A 19,216-nucleotide genomic window follows, 5' to 3' on the forward strand; every position below is an offset into this window, starting at 1 on the left:
TTTTTAAATAGAAATAGTTTACAAATCTGTTTAACTTTCTGGCACCAGTGGTACCACTTTTTCCTACATTTGATTTTTTTTCCCACTGGAGTACCCCTTTAACCAAAGCAGCTTGTTGTATGCCTGCTCTATGGCTTCAGTTGAACCATAAGACAATGGTTTTCGATGCTCTGAGAAGTGATGGAGGAAACCACAGCAACAGTTCATAACACTAAGGTTAGGTTCAAAATAATATGACAATAGAGGATCAACTTCAGGGCTCTGCCGAATATAAGGAGATCATAGAGACAGTGCACCTGATAGACTTCACTCTTCCTCCCTGAACCATCTCTCTCTCTCTCTCTTTCTTTCTCTCTTTCTCTCTCTCTTTCTTTCTTTCTCACTTTCCCTCTTTCTTTCTTTCTTTCCCGAATTAAAACATCCTGCAGTGTAACAATCCATAACAACTTTGTTGAACTGCAATAAAATAAGGTTAGTCTTACAAATTGTATTATGAAATCTCACCTCATGTTCTCACAGGGTGGATCTGTTGTGTATTTTCTGCAGCAGAAAATATGCAACATTTCTATATCAAAATATTAATCAGTATTGATAAATCTGTCTGGTTTTGCCATAGCAACCAATCAGAGCTCAGCTTTAATTTATGTGGTGCGAGCTCAGGTAACCTGAAGCTGTGATTGGTTCCTATAGGTTTCAGGCAGATTGATAAATCCAGACCATTGATTTTTTGGTTTTGGTGTAGAAATGCTGCAGATTTTTTACTCTGGGAAATCCTCAGCAAATCTACCCTGTGTGAACATGCCCTTAGTATATGTTCACACAGGGCGGATACATTAACAATTTCTGCTGTAGACTTCCTACTGCAGATAATCCGCAGAGTGTTAGCACCAAAACAAAAAAAAGGAATAAATTTAAAATCCGCAGTTGCATATTTTGGTGCGAAAACACCTTGTAAAATCCAAAGCGTACCCTTCTTGAATAAACATAGTCCATAATACCACTAACAACCAGATATATATGATCTAATACATAATACATATTTATATAAATGACTTTTTCCTACAAGAAATTGTAGTTTTAAAGACAAAAGATCAAGTACATGGTATAAACTAAGAACAATCTTCATTTTAATAATGTCTCACGACCTCTACAAAGTCCCTACTTCTTTATATGGAGTATAGTAGTGATCCATTCAATGCCCAATTTGCTTATTGTTCTTTACTTAAATTACAATTAGACAATGAAGGTCTTAAACATTTTCAACTAAATCATGTACAGAATCAGTTATCAAACTGCATAAAACTATTCATTCTGACCAGAATTAATACACAAAGTGCTCAAATGAGCCCTACCAATTGTGTTTTAAATAAAACAGGAAAATGGAAATATATATATATATACATATATATATATATATATATATATATATATATATATATATATATATATATAATTTATACAAGTAACTTTCCATACTCACTGTGAATAGATGTAGAGCAGTAGAATGTTGCTGCTTCCTTGGCTAACCTCAATCTGCATCCCTTCCTAGCTCATAAATTCAAGATCAGGAAGAAATATCTGAGGATCCCTGGAGGAGGTTCTGAAAGAAGAGAAGACAGTTTAACTCTGTAATGTTCATATCTTGTACAGCTTTGTAGCTCAGTAAGTTTCACAATTAAATCATACAGATAAAACATATTCTTACATAACAAGAGAACAGTTGTTTCTTTAGGTTTTGTACAGTTCACTTAACAGTGTTTCCCAACCGGGATGCCTCCAGCTGTGGCAAGTATGCACAACTGAACAGAAGAAAGAACATTCTGATCCAGCACACCAACGTGCTAACAATAAGGGTGATCTAGACCCGTTTTGAGCACGTGTGCACTCTTTGGCAAAGATCTTTGACTAGAAGAGATGGGCTGGCGAACCCTAGACTTTTGCTGTGAAAAACACCCCCTGGGCATTTGAGCCTCATTTATATATTAACAGTCTGCTTACAGGTTCTCTTTAAAACTGATTCAAAAACACATCAAAACCTCTTGCAGGTTCATTAAAAAACTTTTTTTTTTTTATGTTTACAGATGATTTTTTTACATTTTCAACAATTTTGTTACCCAAAAAAGTAAACGTAAGTAAATAATGGCAGATTTTTTTTCTCTTCATGTGTGTACGGCCATGTGAACGGCCATGTTACTATTGAGTTTATTAGAATGCAATTAGTAAAAAAACAAATAGATAATTGAGCAGTAGAAAAACAGTTTATAGGCGTTTACAGCCCAAAAATGGACAAAAATATGTTGTGTAAATACAACCTAAGGCTCTTTTCCAATATACGCCTTTTTGCTCTATTCCTTATCTTTACATAATTAGAACCTAAATTACCTCTGTGGGCTTTATAATGGGATCAGCATTGCCAGGGTTAATCAGATGGTTTATTGGAAAGGAAGACTGTTGCTAAATCATATTTTTTTAGCTGCTGTTCATAAACACACATTTTAAAAATTCATTTGATTGTAAAACGCATGTGTCTGTCTATTTTTTTTTAAACTTCATGGTTTTGTTTTGGTTACTCAGTGGTGACAAGGTGATTTAAATGTTCTTCCTGCTGTTCCTAAAAGGTTCCTAAAAGTCTCCTCCATGGTGCACAGCTAATTCTCATCATTTCAAGGAGCAGGACTAAAGCTGGGCTGGTTGCCAGTAGTACACACACACCACTTTCTTTCCCTTACTTCTTTTGTCAATCAAAGCACATACCCTTTCTGCTATGTCGTGTCATAATGCTGGAGAAAGTGCATTGGACTATATAGAATGAAACTGTGCCACACGGTGTACTGTGTAAAACAACAGCCTGGAACAGTGCCAGACTGTTCACTGCACGTTTACCAGCCCTATGTCACGGCATAGCAATAAGGAGTATGTGCTGTAATTGGCCAAAGAGGTAAAGGAAAGGAAGCTTTGTGTGTGTACTACTGAAAAACTGCCAAACTTTGATCTCACCCCCAGAGAGAATAAGAAACAGCTGAGCCCTCAGGGGCTCAATAACACCAGTGAAAGCCCATTGTCACTGTTACGCCGAGCGCTCCGGGTCCCCGCTCCTCCCCGGAGCGCTCGCTACACTCTCCTCACTGCAGCGCTCCGGTCAGATCCACTGACCCGGGGCGCTGCGATACTGCCTCCAGCCGGGATGCGATTCGCGATGCGGGTAGCGCCCGCTCGCGATGCGCACCCCGGCTCCCGTACCTGACTCGCTCTCCGTCGGTCCTGTCCCGGCGCGCGCGGCCCCGCTCCTTAGGGCGCGCGCGCGCCGGGTCTTTGCGATTTAAAGGGCCACTGCGCCGCTGATTGGCGCAGTGGTTCCAATTAGTCTGATCACCTGTGCACTTCCCTATATCACCTCACTTCCCTTGCACTTCCTTGCCGGATCTTGTTGCCATCGTGCCAGTGAAAGCGTTTCCTTGTGTGTTCCTAGCCTGTGTTCCAGACCTCCTGCCGTTGCCCCTGACTACGATCCTTGCTGCCTGCCCCGACCTTCTGCTACGTCCGACCTTGCTTCTGTCTACTCCCTTGTACCGCGCCTATCTTCAGCAGCCAGAGAGGTGAGCCGTTGCTAGTGGATACGACCTGGTCACTACCGCCGCAGCAAGACCATCCCGCTTTGCGGCGGGCTCTGGTGAAAACCAGTAGTGACTTAGAACCGATCCACTAGCACGGTCCACGCCAATCCCTCTCCGGCACAGAGGATCCACTACCTGCCAGCCGGCATCGTGACAGTAGATCCGGCCATGGATCCCGCTGAAGTTCCTCTGCCAGTTGTCGCTGACCTCACCACGGTGGTCGCTCAGCAGTCACAACAGATAGCGCAACAAGGCCAACAGCTGTCTCAACTGACCGTTATGCTACAGCAGTTACTACCACAGCTTCAGCAATCATCTCCTCCGCCAGCTCCTGCACCTCCTCCGCAGCGAGTGGCCGCTCCTGGTCTACGCCTATCCTTGCCGGATAAATTTGATGGGGACTCTAAGTTTTGCCGTGGCTTTCTTTCCCAATGTTCCCTGCACCTGGAGATGATGTCGGACCAGTTTCCCACTGAAAGGTCTAAGGTGGCTTTCGTAGTCAGCCTTCTGTCTGGAAAAGCCCTGTCTTGGGCCACACCGCTCTGGGACCGCAATGACCCCGTCACTGCCCCTGTACACTCCTTCTTCTCGGAAATCCGAAGTGTCTTTGAGGAACCTGCCCGAGCCTCTTCTGCTGAGACTGCCCTGTTGAACCTGGTCCAGGGTAATTCTTCCGTTGGCGAGTATGCCGTACAATTCCGTACTCTTGCTTCAGAATTATCCTGGAATAATGAGGCCCTCTGCGCGACCTTTAAAAAAGGCCTATCCAGCAACATTAAAGATGTTCTGGCCGCACGAGAAATCCCTGCTAATCTACATGAACTCATTCACCTAGCCACTCGCATTGACATGCGTTTTTCCGAAAGGCGTCAGGAGCTCCGCCAAGATATGGACTCTGTTCGCACGAGGCGTTTCTTCTCCTCGGCTCCTCTCTCCTCTGGTCCCCTGCAATCCGTTCCTGTGCCTCCCGCCGTGGAGGCTATGCAGGTCGACCGGTCTTGTCTGACACCTCAAGAGAGGACACGACGCCGCATGGAGAATCTCTGCCTGTACTGTGCTAGTACCGAACACTTCCTGAGGGATTGTCCTATCCGTCCTCCCCGCCTGGAAAGACGTACGCTGACTCCGCACAAAGGTGAGACAGTCCTTGATGTCTACTCTGCTTCTCCACGTCTTACTGTGCCTGTGCGGATGTCTGCCTCTGCCTTCTCCTTCTCTACTATGGCCTTCTTGGACTCTGGATCTGCAGGAAATTTTATTTTGGCCTCTCTCGTCAACAGGTTCAACATCCCAGTGACCAGTCTCGCCAGACCCCTTTACATCAATTGTGTAAACAATGAAAGATTGGACTGTACCATACGTTTCCGCACGGAGCCCCTTCTAATGTGCATCGGATCTCATCACGAGAGGATTGAACTTTTGGTCCTCCCCAATTGCACTTCTGAAATTCTCCTTGGACTTCCCTGGCTTCAACTTCATTCCCCAACCCTGGATTGGTCCACTGGGGAGATCAAGAGTTGGGGGCCCTCTTGTTCCAAGGACTGTCTAAAACCGGTTCCCAGTAACCCTTGCCGTGACTCTGTGGTTCCTCCAGTAACCGGTCTCCCTAAGGCCTATATGGACTTTGCGGATGTTTTTTGCAAAAAACAAGCTGAGACTCTACCTCCTCACAGGCCTTATGATTGTCCTATCGACCTCCTCCCGGGCACTACTCCACCCCGGGGCAGAATTTATCCTCTGTCCGCCCCAGAGACTCTTGCCATGTCTGAATACGTCCAGGAAAATTTAAAAAAGGGCTTTATCCGTAAATCCTCCTCTCCTGCCGGAGCCGGATTTTTCTTTGTGTCCAAAAAAGATGGCTCCCTACGTCCTTGCATTGACTACCGCGGTCTTAATAAAATCACGGTTAAGAACCGCTACCCCCTACCCCTCATCTCTGAACTCTTTGATCGCCTCCAAGGTGCCCACATCTTTACTAAACTGGACTTAAGAGGTGCTTATAATCTCATCCGCATCAGAGAGGGGGATGAATGGAAAACGGCATTTAACACCAGAGATGGACACTTTGAGTATCTGGTCATGCCCTTTGGCCTGTGCAACGCCCCTGCCGTCTTTCAAGACTTTGTTAATGAAATTTTTCGTGATCTTTTATACTCCTGTGTTGTTGTATATCTGGACGATATCCTGATTTTTTCTGCCAATCTAGAAGAACACCGCCAGCATGTCCGTATGGTTCTTCAGAGACTTCGTGACAATCAACTCTATGCCAAAATTGAGAAATGTCTGTTTGAATGCCAATCTCTTCCTTTTCTAGGATACTTGGTCTCTGGCCAGGGACTACAAATGGATCCAGACAAACTCTCTGCCGTCTTAGATTGGCCACGCCCCTCCGGACTCCGTGCTATCCAACGCTTTTTGGGGTTCGCCAATTATTACAGGCAATTTATTCCACATTTTTCTACCGTTGTGGCCCCTATCGTGGCTTTAACCAAAAAAAATGCCGATCCCAAGTCTTGGCCTCCTCAAGCGGAAGACGCCTTTAAACGACTCAAGTCTGCCTTTTCTTCGGCTCCCGTGCTCTCCAGACCTGACCCTTCCAAACCCTTCCTATTGGAGGTTGATGCCTCCTCAGTGGGAGCTGGAGCTGTTCTTCTACAAAAAAATTCTTCCGGGCATGCTGTCACTTGTGGTTTTTTTTCTAGGACCTTCTCTCCGGCGGAGAGGAACTACTCCATCGGGGATCGAGAGCTTCTAGCCATCAAATTAGCACTTGAGGAATGGAGGCATCTGCTGGAGGGATCAAGATTTCCAGTTATTATTTACACCGATCACAAGAACCTCTCCTACCTCCAGTCTGCCCAACGGCTGAATCCTCGCCAGGCCCGGTGGTCTCTGTTCTTTGCCCGATTTAATTTTGAAATTCACTTTCGGCCTGCCGATAAGAACATTAGGGCCGATGCTCTCTCTCGTTCCTCGGATGCTTCGGAAGTTGAACTCTCTCCGCAACACATCATTCCTCCTGACTGCCTGATTTCCACCTCTCCAGCCTCCATCAGGCAAACTCCTCCAGGAAAGACCTTTGTTTCTCCACGCCAACGCCTCGGAATCCTCAAATGGGGTCACTCCTCCCATCTCGCAGGTCATGTGGGCATCAAGAAATCTGTGCAACTCATCTCCCGCTTCTATTGGTGGCCGACTCTGGAGACGGATGTTGTGGACTTTGTGCGAGCCTGCACTATCTGTGCCCGGGATAAGACTCCTCGCCAGAAGCCCGCTGGTTTTCTTCATCCCCTGCCTGTCCCCGAACAGCCTTGGTCTCTGATTGGTATGGATTTTATTACTGATTTACCCCCTTCCCGTGGCAACACTGTTATTTGGGTGGTCGTTGATCGATTCTCCAAAATGGCACATTTCATCCCTCTTCCTGGTCTTCCTTCAGCGCCTCAGTTGGCTAAACAATTTTTTGTACACATTTTTCGTCTTCACGGGTTGCCTACACAGATCGTCTCGGATAGAGGCGTCCAATTCGTGTCTAAATTCTGGAGGGCTCTCTGTAAACAACTCAAGATTAAATTAAATTTTTCTTCTGCATATCATCCCCAATCCAATGGACAAGTAGAAAGAATTAACCAGGTCTTGGGTGATTATTTACGACATTTTGTTTCCTCCCGCCAGGATGACTGGGCAGATCTCCTTCCATGGGCCGAATTCTCGTATAACTTCAGAGTCTCTGAATCTTCCTCCAAATCCCCATTTTTCGTGGTGTACGGCCGTCACCCTCTTCCCCCCCTCCCTACCCCCTTGCCCTCTGGTCTGCCCGCTGTGGATGAAATTTCTCGTGACCTTTCCATCATATGGAGAGAGACCCAAAATTCTCTCTTACAGGCTTCATCACGAATGAAGAAGTTCGCGGATAAGAAAAGAAGAGCTCCTCCCATTTTTTCCCCTGGAGACAAGGTATGGCTCTCCGCTAAATATGTCCGCTTCCGTGTCCCTAGCTACAAGTTGGGACCACGCTATCTTGGTCCTTTCAAAATTTTGTGCCAGATTAATCCTGTCTCTTACAAACTTCTTCTTCCTCCTTCTCTTCGTATTCCTAATGCCTTTCACGTTTCTCTTCTTAAACCACTCATCATCAACCGTTTCTCTCCCAAATCTGTTCCTCCCACTCCTGTTTCCGGCTCCTCGGACATCTTCTCCGTCAAAGAGATTCTGGCATCTAAAAAGGTCAGAGGGAAAACCTTTTTTTTAGTGGATTGGGAGGGTTGTGGTCCAGAAGAGAGATCCTGGGAACCTGAGGACAATATCCTGGACAAAAGTCTGCTCCTCAGGTTCTCAGGCTCTAAGAAGAGGGGGAGACCCAAGGGGGGGGGTACTGTTACGCCGAGCGCTCCGGGTCCCCGCTCCTCCCCGGAGCGCTCGCTACACTCTCCTCACTGCAGCGCTCCGGTCAGATCCACTGACCCGGGGCGCTGCGATACTGCCTCCAGCCGGGATGCGATTCGCGATGCGGGTAGCGCCCGCTCGCGATGCGCACCCCGGCTCCCGTACCTGACTCGCTCTCCGTCGGTCCTGTCCCGGCGCGCGCGGCCCCGCTCCTTAGGGCGCGCGCGCGCCGGGTCTTTGCGATTTAAAGGGCCACTGCGCCGCTGATTGGCGCAGTGGTTCCAATTAGTCTGATCACCTGTGCACTTCCCTATATCACCTCACTTCCCTTGCACTTCCTTGCCGGATCTTGTTGCCATCGTGCCAGTGAAAGCGTTTCCTTGTGTGTTCCTAGCCTGTGTTCCAGACCTCCTGCCGTTGCCCCTGACTACGATCCTTGCTGCCTGCCCCGACCTTCTGCTACGTCCGACCTTGCTTCTGTCTACTCCCTTGTACCGCGCCTATCTTCAGCAGCCAGAGAGGTGAGCCGTTGCTAGTGGATACGACCTGGTCACTACCGCCGCAGCAAGACCATCCCGCTTTGCGGCGGGCTCTGGGGAAAACCAGTAGTGACTTAGAACCGATCCACTAGCACGGTCCACGCCAATCCCTCTCCGGCACAGAGGATCCACTACCTGCCAGCCGGCATCGTGACAGTCACCGTTCTGAAGGGTTAATCTAGCAAAATCATACAGGTTTTTAAAAATCTTTTGAAGCAACAGGTATGCTCTATTGAGGACCTGTCACCTCCTAGGAAACCTCATGAATTATTTATGTTTATTAATGCAGCTATGCATTACAGGATCACATAAACACCTTATTCATATGGGTTTAACCCCTTGACTGGGACAATTTTCGTTTTTGTGCTTTAGTTTTTTCCTCCTCGCCTGTTAATATCCATAACTCATCTACACACCCATATGAGGGCTTGTTTTTTGCAGGACCAATTGTACTTTGTATTAACACTTTTTCTCTTCACAAATATTTTTTGTTTTTGTTTTGGACATATGTTATGTAAAGGGAAATATTGGGACTATCACATACGCTGTTCACTGTGTGGTCAAACACATATGTTTTCTGGATACTTCAGGTCGGCCCAATTACAGCAATACCAAATTTGTATAAATTCCATCATGTTTTACTTATTAAAAAATAAAAATCTAAACTTTTTAGAAACAATATATTTATTTAAATTGCCATTTTCTGAACTATTTTTTATTATACTTGCTGTGTGAGGGCCCATTTTTTTGTGCCATAATCTGTTGTTTTTATTGTTACTTTTTGATTAATTTTTACTTCTTTTTTTTCTGAATATAATTGGGATGAAAAAAAGCAATTTTAGGGTTTGGTACCTTTTTACGTTTAAATAATTTATTGTATGGTACAAATAATGGTATACTTTAATAGTTTGGACAATTATGCATGCGGCATTACCAAATTTGGGGTTAATGTATGTTAAAGTATGATCACTAAGGGGTTAATGTATGTTTTGTAAACCGTTAATCCCTTAACGACCCATGATATGTATACACGTCATGGTGCAGTTAAGGGTGTATGGCGTGGGTTCCTGACTCGGGCCCATAACATACGGGTGGCCCTCAGCTGATTGCTGTAGCTGAGGGCTACCACTAATTGACTATTAACCCTTTAGATCGCCGCTGTCACAGCTGACAGCAGCATGTAAAGGGACACTAAAATGGCCCCTGGAGGTCTAGTGGGGTGGATTGCCCCCAACCCCCTGCAGCACGATTGTGGGGGGCCGATCTACTGTTGAGGTAGCCGGTGGTCTCACCTTTACTTCTTGCCCGTGTGTGGCTCTAGGTTTGATAGAGCCTCTCTTCAGCAGGCTTTATCAATTGAGCGCAGAGCACACAGATCAATGTAGTTCTATTGAACTGCATTGATCTGCATGAGGGATCTAATGATTCCTCTTAAAAGTCCCCTAAGGGGATGAACAAAGTGTAGAATTATTTTTTTTTAATTAAAGGCTTAACCCACATACCCCCCTCTCTTTTCCCATTTTCCATATAAAAAAATATTTTTACATAATAAAAATAAACATATTTAGTATCATCGCGTGTGTAATTGTCTAAACTATTAAAATATAAAAATTTTTATCCCATATGGTGAACGGCATACACACAAAGCCCTGCTGCTGATCTTGCAAGAGCAGCTGGTGCCGCCACCACTTTAAATCAGTAGCTGCGGTGGCTGTCGGGAATGATGAGTGACACCCCTGACGTCATGGCGAGGAGGAGGACATTACTTGTCAGACCCTCCGAGATGCTCCACCTGGGCCTGCCGAGAGACACAGGCCAGGTGTGAATGCAGTGGCAAAGCGATGGATCAAAGGGGGAGGGTAATAATGTGGTGCAAGGGGTGGTCAGAAGGAAGGGGTGAAATGGCACAGGGGAGGATCAAAGGGGGGAATAATGTGGCACAGGGGATGATCAAAGGGGGAATGATGTGGCACAGGGGAAGCTCAAAGGGGGAATGATGTGGCACAGGGGAAGATCAAAGGGGGAATGATGTGGCACAGGGGAAGATCAAAGTGGGAATGATGTGGCACAGGGGAAGATCAAAGGGGAAATGATGTGGCACAGGAGGTGGTCAACAGGGTGCGATAAAATGGCATAGGAGAGGATCAAGGGGGTAATAATGTGGCACAGGGGATGGTCAATAGGAAGATGAAATGGCACAAATGAGGATCAATGGGGAAATTATATGGCACAGGGGATGATGAAGCAGAGAAATAAATTGGCACAGGGGGGATCAAGAGGGACAATGAAGTGGCACAGGCAGAGGGATCAATAGGGAGAATGCAAGGGGGTAATGAAATGGTACAGGAGGTAGCAGCCACATTTGGTAATGCTAATACTGGATACTGGTATCACGTCGTGCATTGTTGGACACGTAACGTGATATGTGCAATTGGCGGTACGAGAGGTGTGTCACCAAGCTTTGTATGTCTAAAAACATAAAAAATTTGAAAAGCTCTGCGCTAAACAATACTCCTTTGAGCTGGAAGCTTGAGCACTTAGACCTCACGGCTAGGATGTTATACTATCTTTTAGAAAAATTAACCTTCAAAGTTCGTACAGTGCTGTGATCACAATACACGGGGTCCAGATCTCTCTCAGGTGTGATGCAACTGGAACAGGACTTAAGACTTGCTTGAAGCAGGGGTTGTAGCTGGGGAAGCACTGAGCAATGTGTATACTGTTAGCATGTGCCCCTTGAGGGTGGAGGTATTTGACCCCTTATGTTTTTTTGGAGTTTGCTCAGGTTTTGAGCAATTTAAATTGTTTTTATCTTGTTTCTGTCCTTTTTGATACTATGTATTAGTTTTGTATTTGTGCTAATAAAGATTATCTTTTGCTACTCATTATTTTTAATACTTTTTGAGGTGTGCATTGCACTATAAGGCATCCATTTTTGCCTTGTGTTGTTTGTATCAAACAGTATACAAGACATTAAGGAGGCTTGAATTTCTCCAGGGTTACAGTCAACTAGGGGTTATTTTTTTGCCTGAACCTTACTGAACCTAGGAGATACACTCTAGACTAGGCACAAACGTTTCAAACTGAACCTCTCAGAAACACTCTAGGGTAGTAACAGACGCGTTTTATTAACTGACTAAACTGGCTAGTCTACCTAACAGGAGCAGAACTAGAAGAGATGTAGCCAGACCTAGACTCTAGACTGGTTTAGGTCCACCCCTTTGGGTAGATGGGGTTTGACTAGGGACTCTTATCACAGCCTTTCTGGACATTTCTGTAAACAAAGTAGCTGGGGAGTATCATGTGCAAATACTTTAACCTTACACTCTTGTAAAAGTGTATGCTATAAAGGCAATGCAATACACAGCGAAGTCAATGCACAGTACCCCATACACATACACTGCTCAAAAAAATAGAGGGGACACTAAGATAACAAATCCTAGATCTGAATGAATGAACTAATGTTATGAAATACCTTTTACATAGTTGAATGTGCTGACAACAAAATCACACAAAAATTATCAATGGAAATCAAATTTATCAACCCATGGAGGTCTGGATATGGAGTCACACTCAAAATAAAAATGGAAAACCACACTACAGGCTGATCCAACTTTGATATAATGTCCTTAAAACAAGTCAAACTGAGGCTCAGTAGTGTGTGTGACCTCCACGTGCCCGTATGACCTCACCACAATGCCTGGGCATGCTCCTGATCAGTGGTGTAGCGTGGGTTGTTAGCACCCGGGGCAAGGCAAGTAATTTGCGCCCCCTAACCCGTGGATTTTAGCACTCGAGTCTCTTCCACTAGATTAGTTAAAGAAACCCTTACCCCCTAAGCACATGTATTGTTTGTTATGAAAACACTGATGTAATTAAAGTAAAATGCATCTAAATACAAGTTTATTTTCAAACACTTTATTGAGTGGGAACATGCATTACACATTCTCCACATTTTCAGCAGGTCTATGAATACAAATCTACAAATGTAGTAACCTAGGATGGGCCACGCTATTATATGTCATCTCACAACCATCATAAACGACAAAAAATATCAAGAACAAAAACTAAACATCAAAATGGAACCATACCCTGGAGATGATTCAAGGCACATGACTTTGGGTATTATAAGTAAGCGGCAAATGTGAGGGGGGCATTATATGTGCATTATATGGGCACATGACAGGGGGCCCCTGTCATGTGCCCCCACATATAATGCCCCCCTGACATGTGACCCTGACTTATCATGTCTCCTGTCCTGTGCCCCTCACATATAATGCCCCATGTCCTGTGCCCCTCACATATAATGCCCCCTGAGGGGGCAGGACAGGGGGCATTATATGTGAAGGGCACATGTCAGGCGGGCATTATATGTGAGGGGCACAGGACATGGGGTATTATATATGAGGGGCACATGACAGTGGGGGGTCCTGTCATGTGCCCCCACATATAATGCCCCCCTGACATGTGCCCCTTACTCATCATTTGCCCCTCTCACTTATAATTTGCTCCCCCCTCCCCTTTCTCACGCCCGTCACCTTTCTCCCACGCTGCGGCTGCTCCATTCCTGCAGTCAGTGAGAGCTGCGGGGACGTGATCTCCGGGCGCCGGCGCGATGATGTGATGTCATCGTGCCGGCCTGCCGTGATTGGCTCTCACTGACTGCAGGAATGGAGCAGCCGCGGCGTGTGATAGCAAGGTGATGGGCGTGAGAAAGGGGTGGTGGAGCAGGACAGCCGACAGCTCCCGCTCCACCATGCGATCCCCCCCCTGGATCCGCCACTGCCTCCACAGTGGGCGGCGACCCGGCGGCTCAGATTGGATTCGCACAGCCAGCACTGCAGAGAGAGTGAGTGAGCCAGGCAGGGGCAGAGAGCTGCGAGTGCTAGCGTGCCCCCACAGATGTTGTGCCCGGTGAGGCCGGCCCCCCCCTGCACCCCCCATGCTACACCTCTGCTCCTGATGAGGTGGCGGATGGTTTCCTGAGGGATATCCTCCCAGACCTGGATGGAGCGAGACATGATGTCCCAGATGTGCTCAATTGGATTCAGGTTTGGGGAACGGGCGGGCCAGTCCATAACATCAATGCCTTCCTCTTGCAGGAACTGCTAAAACACTTCCGCCACATGAGGTCTAGCATTGTCTTGCATTAGGAGGAACCCAGGGCCAACGGCACCAGCATATGGTCTCACAAGGGGTCTGAGGATCTCATCTCGGTACCTAATGGCAATCAGGCTACCTCTGGCAAGCACATGGAGGGCTGTGTGGCCCCCCAAAGAAATGCCACCCCACACCATTACTGACCCACTGCCAAACTGGTCATGCTGGAGGATGTTGCAGGCAGCAGAACGTTTACTGCGTCTCCAGACTCTGTCACGTGCTCAGTGTGAACCTGCTTTCATCTGTGAAGAGCACAGGGCGCCAGTGGTGAATTTGCCAATCTTGGTCACTGACAAATGCCAAACGTCCTACACGGTGTTGGGCTGTAAGCACAACCCCCACCTGTGGACGTCGGGTCCTCATACCACCCTCATGGAGTCTGTTTCTGACCATTTGAGTGGACACATGCACATTTGTGGACTGCTGGAGGTAATTTTGCAGGGCTCTGGCAGTGCTCCTCCTTGCACAAAGGCGGAGGTAGCGGTCCTGCTGCTGGGTTGTTGCCCTCCTACGGCCTCCTTCACGTCTCCTGATGTACTGGCCTGTCTCCTGGTAGCCCCTCCATGCTCTAGATACTACGCTGACAGAAACAGCAAACCTTTTTGCCACAGCTCGCATTGATGTGCCATCCTGGATGAGCTGCACTACCTGAGCCACTTGTGGGGGTTGTAGACTCCGTCTCATGCTTCCACTAGAGTGAAAACACCGCCAGCATTCAAAAGTGACCAAAACATCAGCCAGGAAGCATAGGAACCAAGTCACGACCTGCAGAACCACTACTTTATTGGGGGTGTCTTGCTAATTGCCTATAATTTCCACCTGTTGTCTGTTCCATTTGCACAACAGCATATGAAATTGATTGTCAATCAGTGTTGCTTCCTGAATGGACAGTGTGATTTCACAGAAGTGTGATTGACTTGGAGTTACATTGTGTTGTTTAAGTGTTCCCTTTATGCTTTTTGAGCAGTGTATTTATGTAGGTAGAAAAATGATTTAATTCAGCCACACAACTTCACACAAATTGTTGGTGGAACACATGTTACCTGGACACAAAGCTGGAGGTGCAGGTGGGACATGCAGGACAAGTAGGGCTCTGTCAGTCATACTGCTCAGTGCACACGGCACAGTGCTCTGCTTCTCCTGCACTAAGGAGAAGGATCGGACATTCCCCATTGGAAGGTAAGGGCAAACATCGTTCTTCTAGAAGGGTACACCCCCTTTTCCTCCGTGAACTCCAAGCAAGTAAGCATCGGAACAGAGGTGATATCAGAAGAAAGATGAAAATGATTCAAGGTACACATGTACACTTTAACATGTAATTTTTACCACAAAATAAACACCACAAAATCTGTTTTCTTATACATTCTACTAAACAAACAATTTTTGTAAGTTTCTCAATACATTGTATGATAAAATAAATGTTGTCATTAAAGGGGTTCTCCGGTGCTTACACATCTTTTCCCCTATCCAGGGGATAGGGGATAAGATGCCTGATCGCGGGAGTCCCGCCGCTGGGGACCCCCGTGATCTTGCACGCGGCACCCCGTTTGTAATCAGTCCCCGGAGCGACCACAGAGAGATTACCGGCGACCACAGGGCGGGCGGTGTGTGACGTCACGCCTCAGCCCCTGTGTGACGTCACGCTCCGCCCCTCAGTGCAAGCCTACGGGAGAAGGCATGATAACTGTCACACCCTCTCCCGTAGGCTTGCATTGAGGGGCGGAGCGTTACGTCACACGCCAGCAGCCCTGTGGTCGTCGGTAATCAGACCTGGAGCGAATACGTGCAAGATCCCGGGGGTCCCCAGCGGCGGGACTCACACGATCAGGCATCTTATCCCCGATAAGATATCTAAGCACCGGAGAACCCCTTTAAAATAATGGCTCTTAGATGACAAGGATGAAAGAGCGAAAACAAACAGGAAAAGTGCCCTTAAGGGGTTAATAATGGATGTCACAAAATACAGAACAGCTGAGCCTAGACAAGACCTGATTAGAAAGACCACAGAGTGATACCTGTTCAAAATGCAGGACAAAGAACAACAGTCTAAATATACCACAGTAATACCAGGCAATAATGAAAAGAACACATAGTAATGGATTCTAAGTAATAGCCCAAATTTGTTCACATGCAGTAAATGTGTAAATTGAAATTCTGACATCCACTACATGTTTACAGAAAAGAGAGCTGTAAAACTGGTATAAGGAAAAGAGTATACTTTCTTTAAAAAAGTTGTCTCATATGCCAGGAATTTAGCCATTATGCTAGGAATTAAGATAAAGCCTACAGTGTTATTTAAAAAAAAAAAAAAAAGCCTACAGTGTTATCTAAAAAAAACAAACATGAAATTATAAGGAAGAAAGAGCGAAAACAAACAACAGGAAAAGTGCCCTTAAGGGGTTAATAATGGACGTCACAAAATACAGAACAGCTGAGCCTAGACAAGACCTGATTAGGAAGACCACAGAGTGATACCTGATCAAAATGCAGGACAGAGAACCACAGTCTAAATATACCACAGTAATACCAGGCAATAACGAAAAGAACACCAAGTAATGGATTCTAAGTAATAGCCTAAATTTGTTCACATGCAGTAAATCCACTACATGTTTACAGAAAAGAGTGCTGTAAGACTGGTATAAGGAAAAGAGTATACTTTCTTTAAAAAAGTTGTCTCATATGCCAGGAATTTAGCCATTAAGCTAGGAATTAAGGTAAAGCCTACAGTGTTATAAAAAAAAACATGAAATAAATTATAATTATGGCAGTTAATGGGTTTTTGACAACATCCCTGGGGTATAGGGAATAGAGGGTATCACTGTCAGTATTCCTGGTGTGCAGAGGGGCTCTTATTCAGCTTTCTGCTTCTCTGGCTTAACAATACTTCTTGGAACTGAAAGCATGAGCACTTTGACCTCACAGCATGGACTTGAGACAACCTTTTAGAAAAAACCCTTCAAACTCCAGTTAATGGGTTTATGATAACATCCCTGGGGTATAGGGCATAGAGAGTATTAGTGTCAGGATTCCTGGTACTCAAGGGCAGAGAAGGTGTTATTATTAGCATTCCTAGTAGTTTAGGAGAAAAAGGGGTTAATGTCAGCATTAAATGGTAACATAGTTTGTAAGGCTGAAAAAAGACATATATCCATTTAGTTTAAGGGCTACTGCAGTGAAAAGTAACTTATCCTCTATCAACAGGATAGGGGATAATTTTCAGATCGCAGGGAGTCTGACCGCTGGGGCCCCCCATGATCTCCTGAACTGGCTTTGTTTATTTTTATGGGAGCACCAGAGATGCAAAAGTACAGCACTCAGATCTCTTGGTGCTCCCATAAAGAATTAATACAGCACGTACTGACCCCAGCGCGCACTCCTATCAGAAAGCCGGGGGCCCATTTAAAAGATCCTAGCCGTCTGACCTCCAACGATCTGACACTTATCCCCTATCCTGTGGGGAAAAAAATCCTTCCTAACTCCAAATGTTACAATCAGAATAAATCCATCAATCATTGTCCTTTTTCTAAAATCTACTAACTGTAACCTCAAATATTTTTACACTACAGAAAAGAATACAGATCTATTTTGAACGGTTTTAGTGAGTTGCCCATGACATGATTACACAATGAACTATAAATTGGCAAAAATGTATCTATTACTGTTTAGAGAATAGGGCCTAATACTGACCCCATTGGTACCCCACTAGTAATAGTGACTCAGAATATGTACCATTGGTGTTGTGTGGGGAAGTAAGAAGAGCAGATCAGGAAATGGAGACAGAAGGCGCTAATGACACAAATGCAGAGTCCTAAAAAGTGATAAATTCAGTACTAGACTGCTGGAGACAGAGCGCTGATCCAGGGATTTATTCTGATTGCCATATGTGGAGTCGGAAAACAATTTTCTCACGCTGGTATGGGGCATCAGCCTCATAAGGATGTTCTGGATCAAAAAGTTGGACTTTATGGACCCTTCTAATTTTTCAACTATGTAAGTATTGTTGGAATAATAATAGCATTTCTCTCTTTTTAGGTGGGGGCTCAGGAGCATAGCGCCCACTGTTCCCCCATTTGCCAAGAAGGGGCACAGGCTTCGAGTTTCTCGCCACCGCCCAGTGCCCGGGGTTGCACCTTTGGGTCCAGATCCCCCTATCTATCCTGCTCGTCTCGCTGTCTCAGCCCGGCATGATGCAGGCGTATAATAGCTGGCCGAAGACTTCAGTAGGTAAGTTTCCTGGGACAAGGTGAGTATTTCCTTCTCCTTTCCTTCTCCTTCCCCCCCTCTTTTTCCTAGAAATCTATATTTTATTCAGGATTCTCAACATCTGTAGCCCCCCTGTTTTGGGCCCATTCCTTTTTGTTCTTTCTAGGGGCAGTTCCTGCTCAGCCATTCTGAATACAGGGGACAGAAGCAGTGGTGCTTAAGACAGTGGTTCATGTTATTTTCACTGGGGCGTTTTTACAGCCCCACTTTGCCGGCCACTGCGCTGCGCGCGCATAGCCGGCATTTACTTTCGCTTCGCCCGCCTCCACATGTGAAGCGACCGGAGTGCCTGGGGTTTATCTTCTTTTCTCTTATCTTCTCTTCTCCGGACGCACTCCAGGTAAAGCGTCCGGAGCGCAGGGGTATTAATTAGGCTGCGGCTTGTGTGAGTTGTAAAACTAAAATGCCTGGTGGTTCTGCTGAACCCACCTGTCCTGCCTGCACCACTGTGCGCTCCCAAACGTGCTGGCTCTGCTCCCCCCGGAATGGGTTTCCTCCCTCTCTCAGTCGATTTCCGACCTGGCACGAGTTCCCCTTTCTGTGGTGACTGCATTGGAGAGGCCTTCCTTACGACAGACCTCCAGAGAGGTCTCACCCTCCCTTGATCCTTATTCTGGGCGATCTCACAAGTGCCCTAGGGTGTTCTCCCCTGGATCCTCTCCAGAATCCGGACCTCAGGACAGGTGCTCTCCTCATAGGACTCGCTCCTCTTCCCAAGTGCCCCTGCTCTAAGGGTCGCTCTCCTGGTCGCCAACCTAGGTCTCCAGGTCTGCTTCGCCTTCATCTAAGGCTGCCTCCACCCGATCCAACTTTCTTGGGGAACTGGAAGATGAGGTTCTGCCTCTGATCCAGAGGACAGAGCCAGCGCGTCCGACATAGTAGACAACTTGGTTTCTGCCACCAGGGACACCTTCCACCTAGAGGACCCCGGAACTTCGGACCCAGCTCCAGAAGTTTCCTTTCAACGCTCCAACCGCTCTCCTAAGGTTTTCAGCTCTCATGCTGAATTTGACACCTTATTGGAAACAGCATGGAAGCATCCAGACAAATGCTTTCAAGGGACTAAGAAGGTTCAAGAGCAATTTCCCTTTGCCCTTCTTGGACTTTATTGCGAAATGGACACCTCCACCAGCTGTGGATTCTCCGGTTTCCCATCTGTCCAAATCGACCACTCTACCTTTGGCGGATGCAGCATCCTTGAACCGGCGGACAAGAGGATTGAAAATCTGTCCAAATTCGCCTTTGAAGCGGCGG

The 19,216-nt window shown here is 46.3% G+C and overlaps 2 protein-coding genes across 6 annotated transcripts in view; one reads left to right on the forward strand and one right to left on the reverse strand.

The window, feature by feature from the left end:
* The window catches only part of LOC130277078 (RNA-binding protein 4B-like), a 67,378-nt gene extending 64,711 nt beyond the window's left edge, over positions 1–2,667 (forward strand). Inside the window, exon 5 of one of the 3 annotated variants that reach the window (XR_008845363.1) lies at positions 1,550–1,624. Coding sequence is in view for 2 of the 3 variants with exons in the window: in XM_056527368.1 (XP_056383343.1) it covers positions 1,550–1,632 (83 nt within the window). In the remaining variant the exon portion in view is untranslated. Of the gene's footprint in view, positions 1–1,549 lie in introns of all 3 variants that reach the window. The other 2 variants (XM_056527368.1, XM_056527369.1) reach the window with 2 other exon arrangements.
* Positions 1–19,216, reverse strand: part of LOC130277077 (prokineticin receptor 1-like) — a 62,419-nt gene that overhangs the window by 7,106 nt on the left and 36,097 nt on the right. The window contains exons 2-3 of one of the 3 annotated variants that reach the window (XM_056527364.1): positions 14,743–14,931; positions 1,481–1,600 (exon numbers count right to left, since the gene is read on the reverse strand). In XM_056527364.1, coding sequence (XP_056383339.1) covers positions 1,481–1,539 — 59 coding nt within the window. In that variant the 5' untranslated portion in view covers positions 1,540–1,600; positions 14,743–14,931. Of the gene's footprint in view, positions 1–1,480; positions 1,601–14,742; positions 15,094–19,216 lie in introns of those variants that run through there. The other 2 variants (XM_056527362.1, XM_056527363.1) reach the window with 2 other exon arrangements.

This window comes from Hyla sarda, chromosome 6 (assembly GCF_029499605.1).
Source record: "Hyla sarda isolate aHylSar1 chromosome 6, aHylSar1.hap1, whole genome shotgun sequence".
Lineage (NCBI taxonomy): Eukaryota > Metazoa > Chordata > Amphibia > Anura > Hylidae > Hyla > Hyla sarda.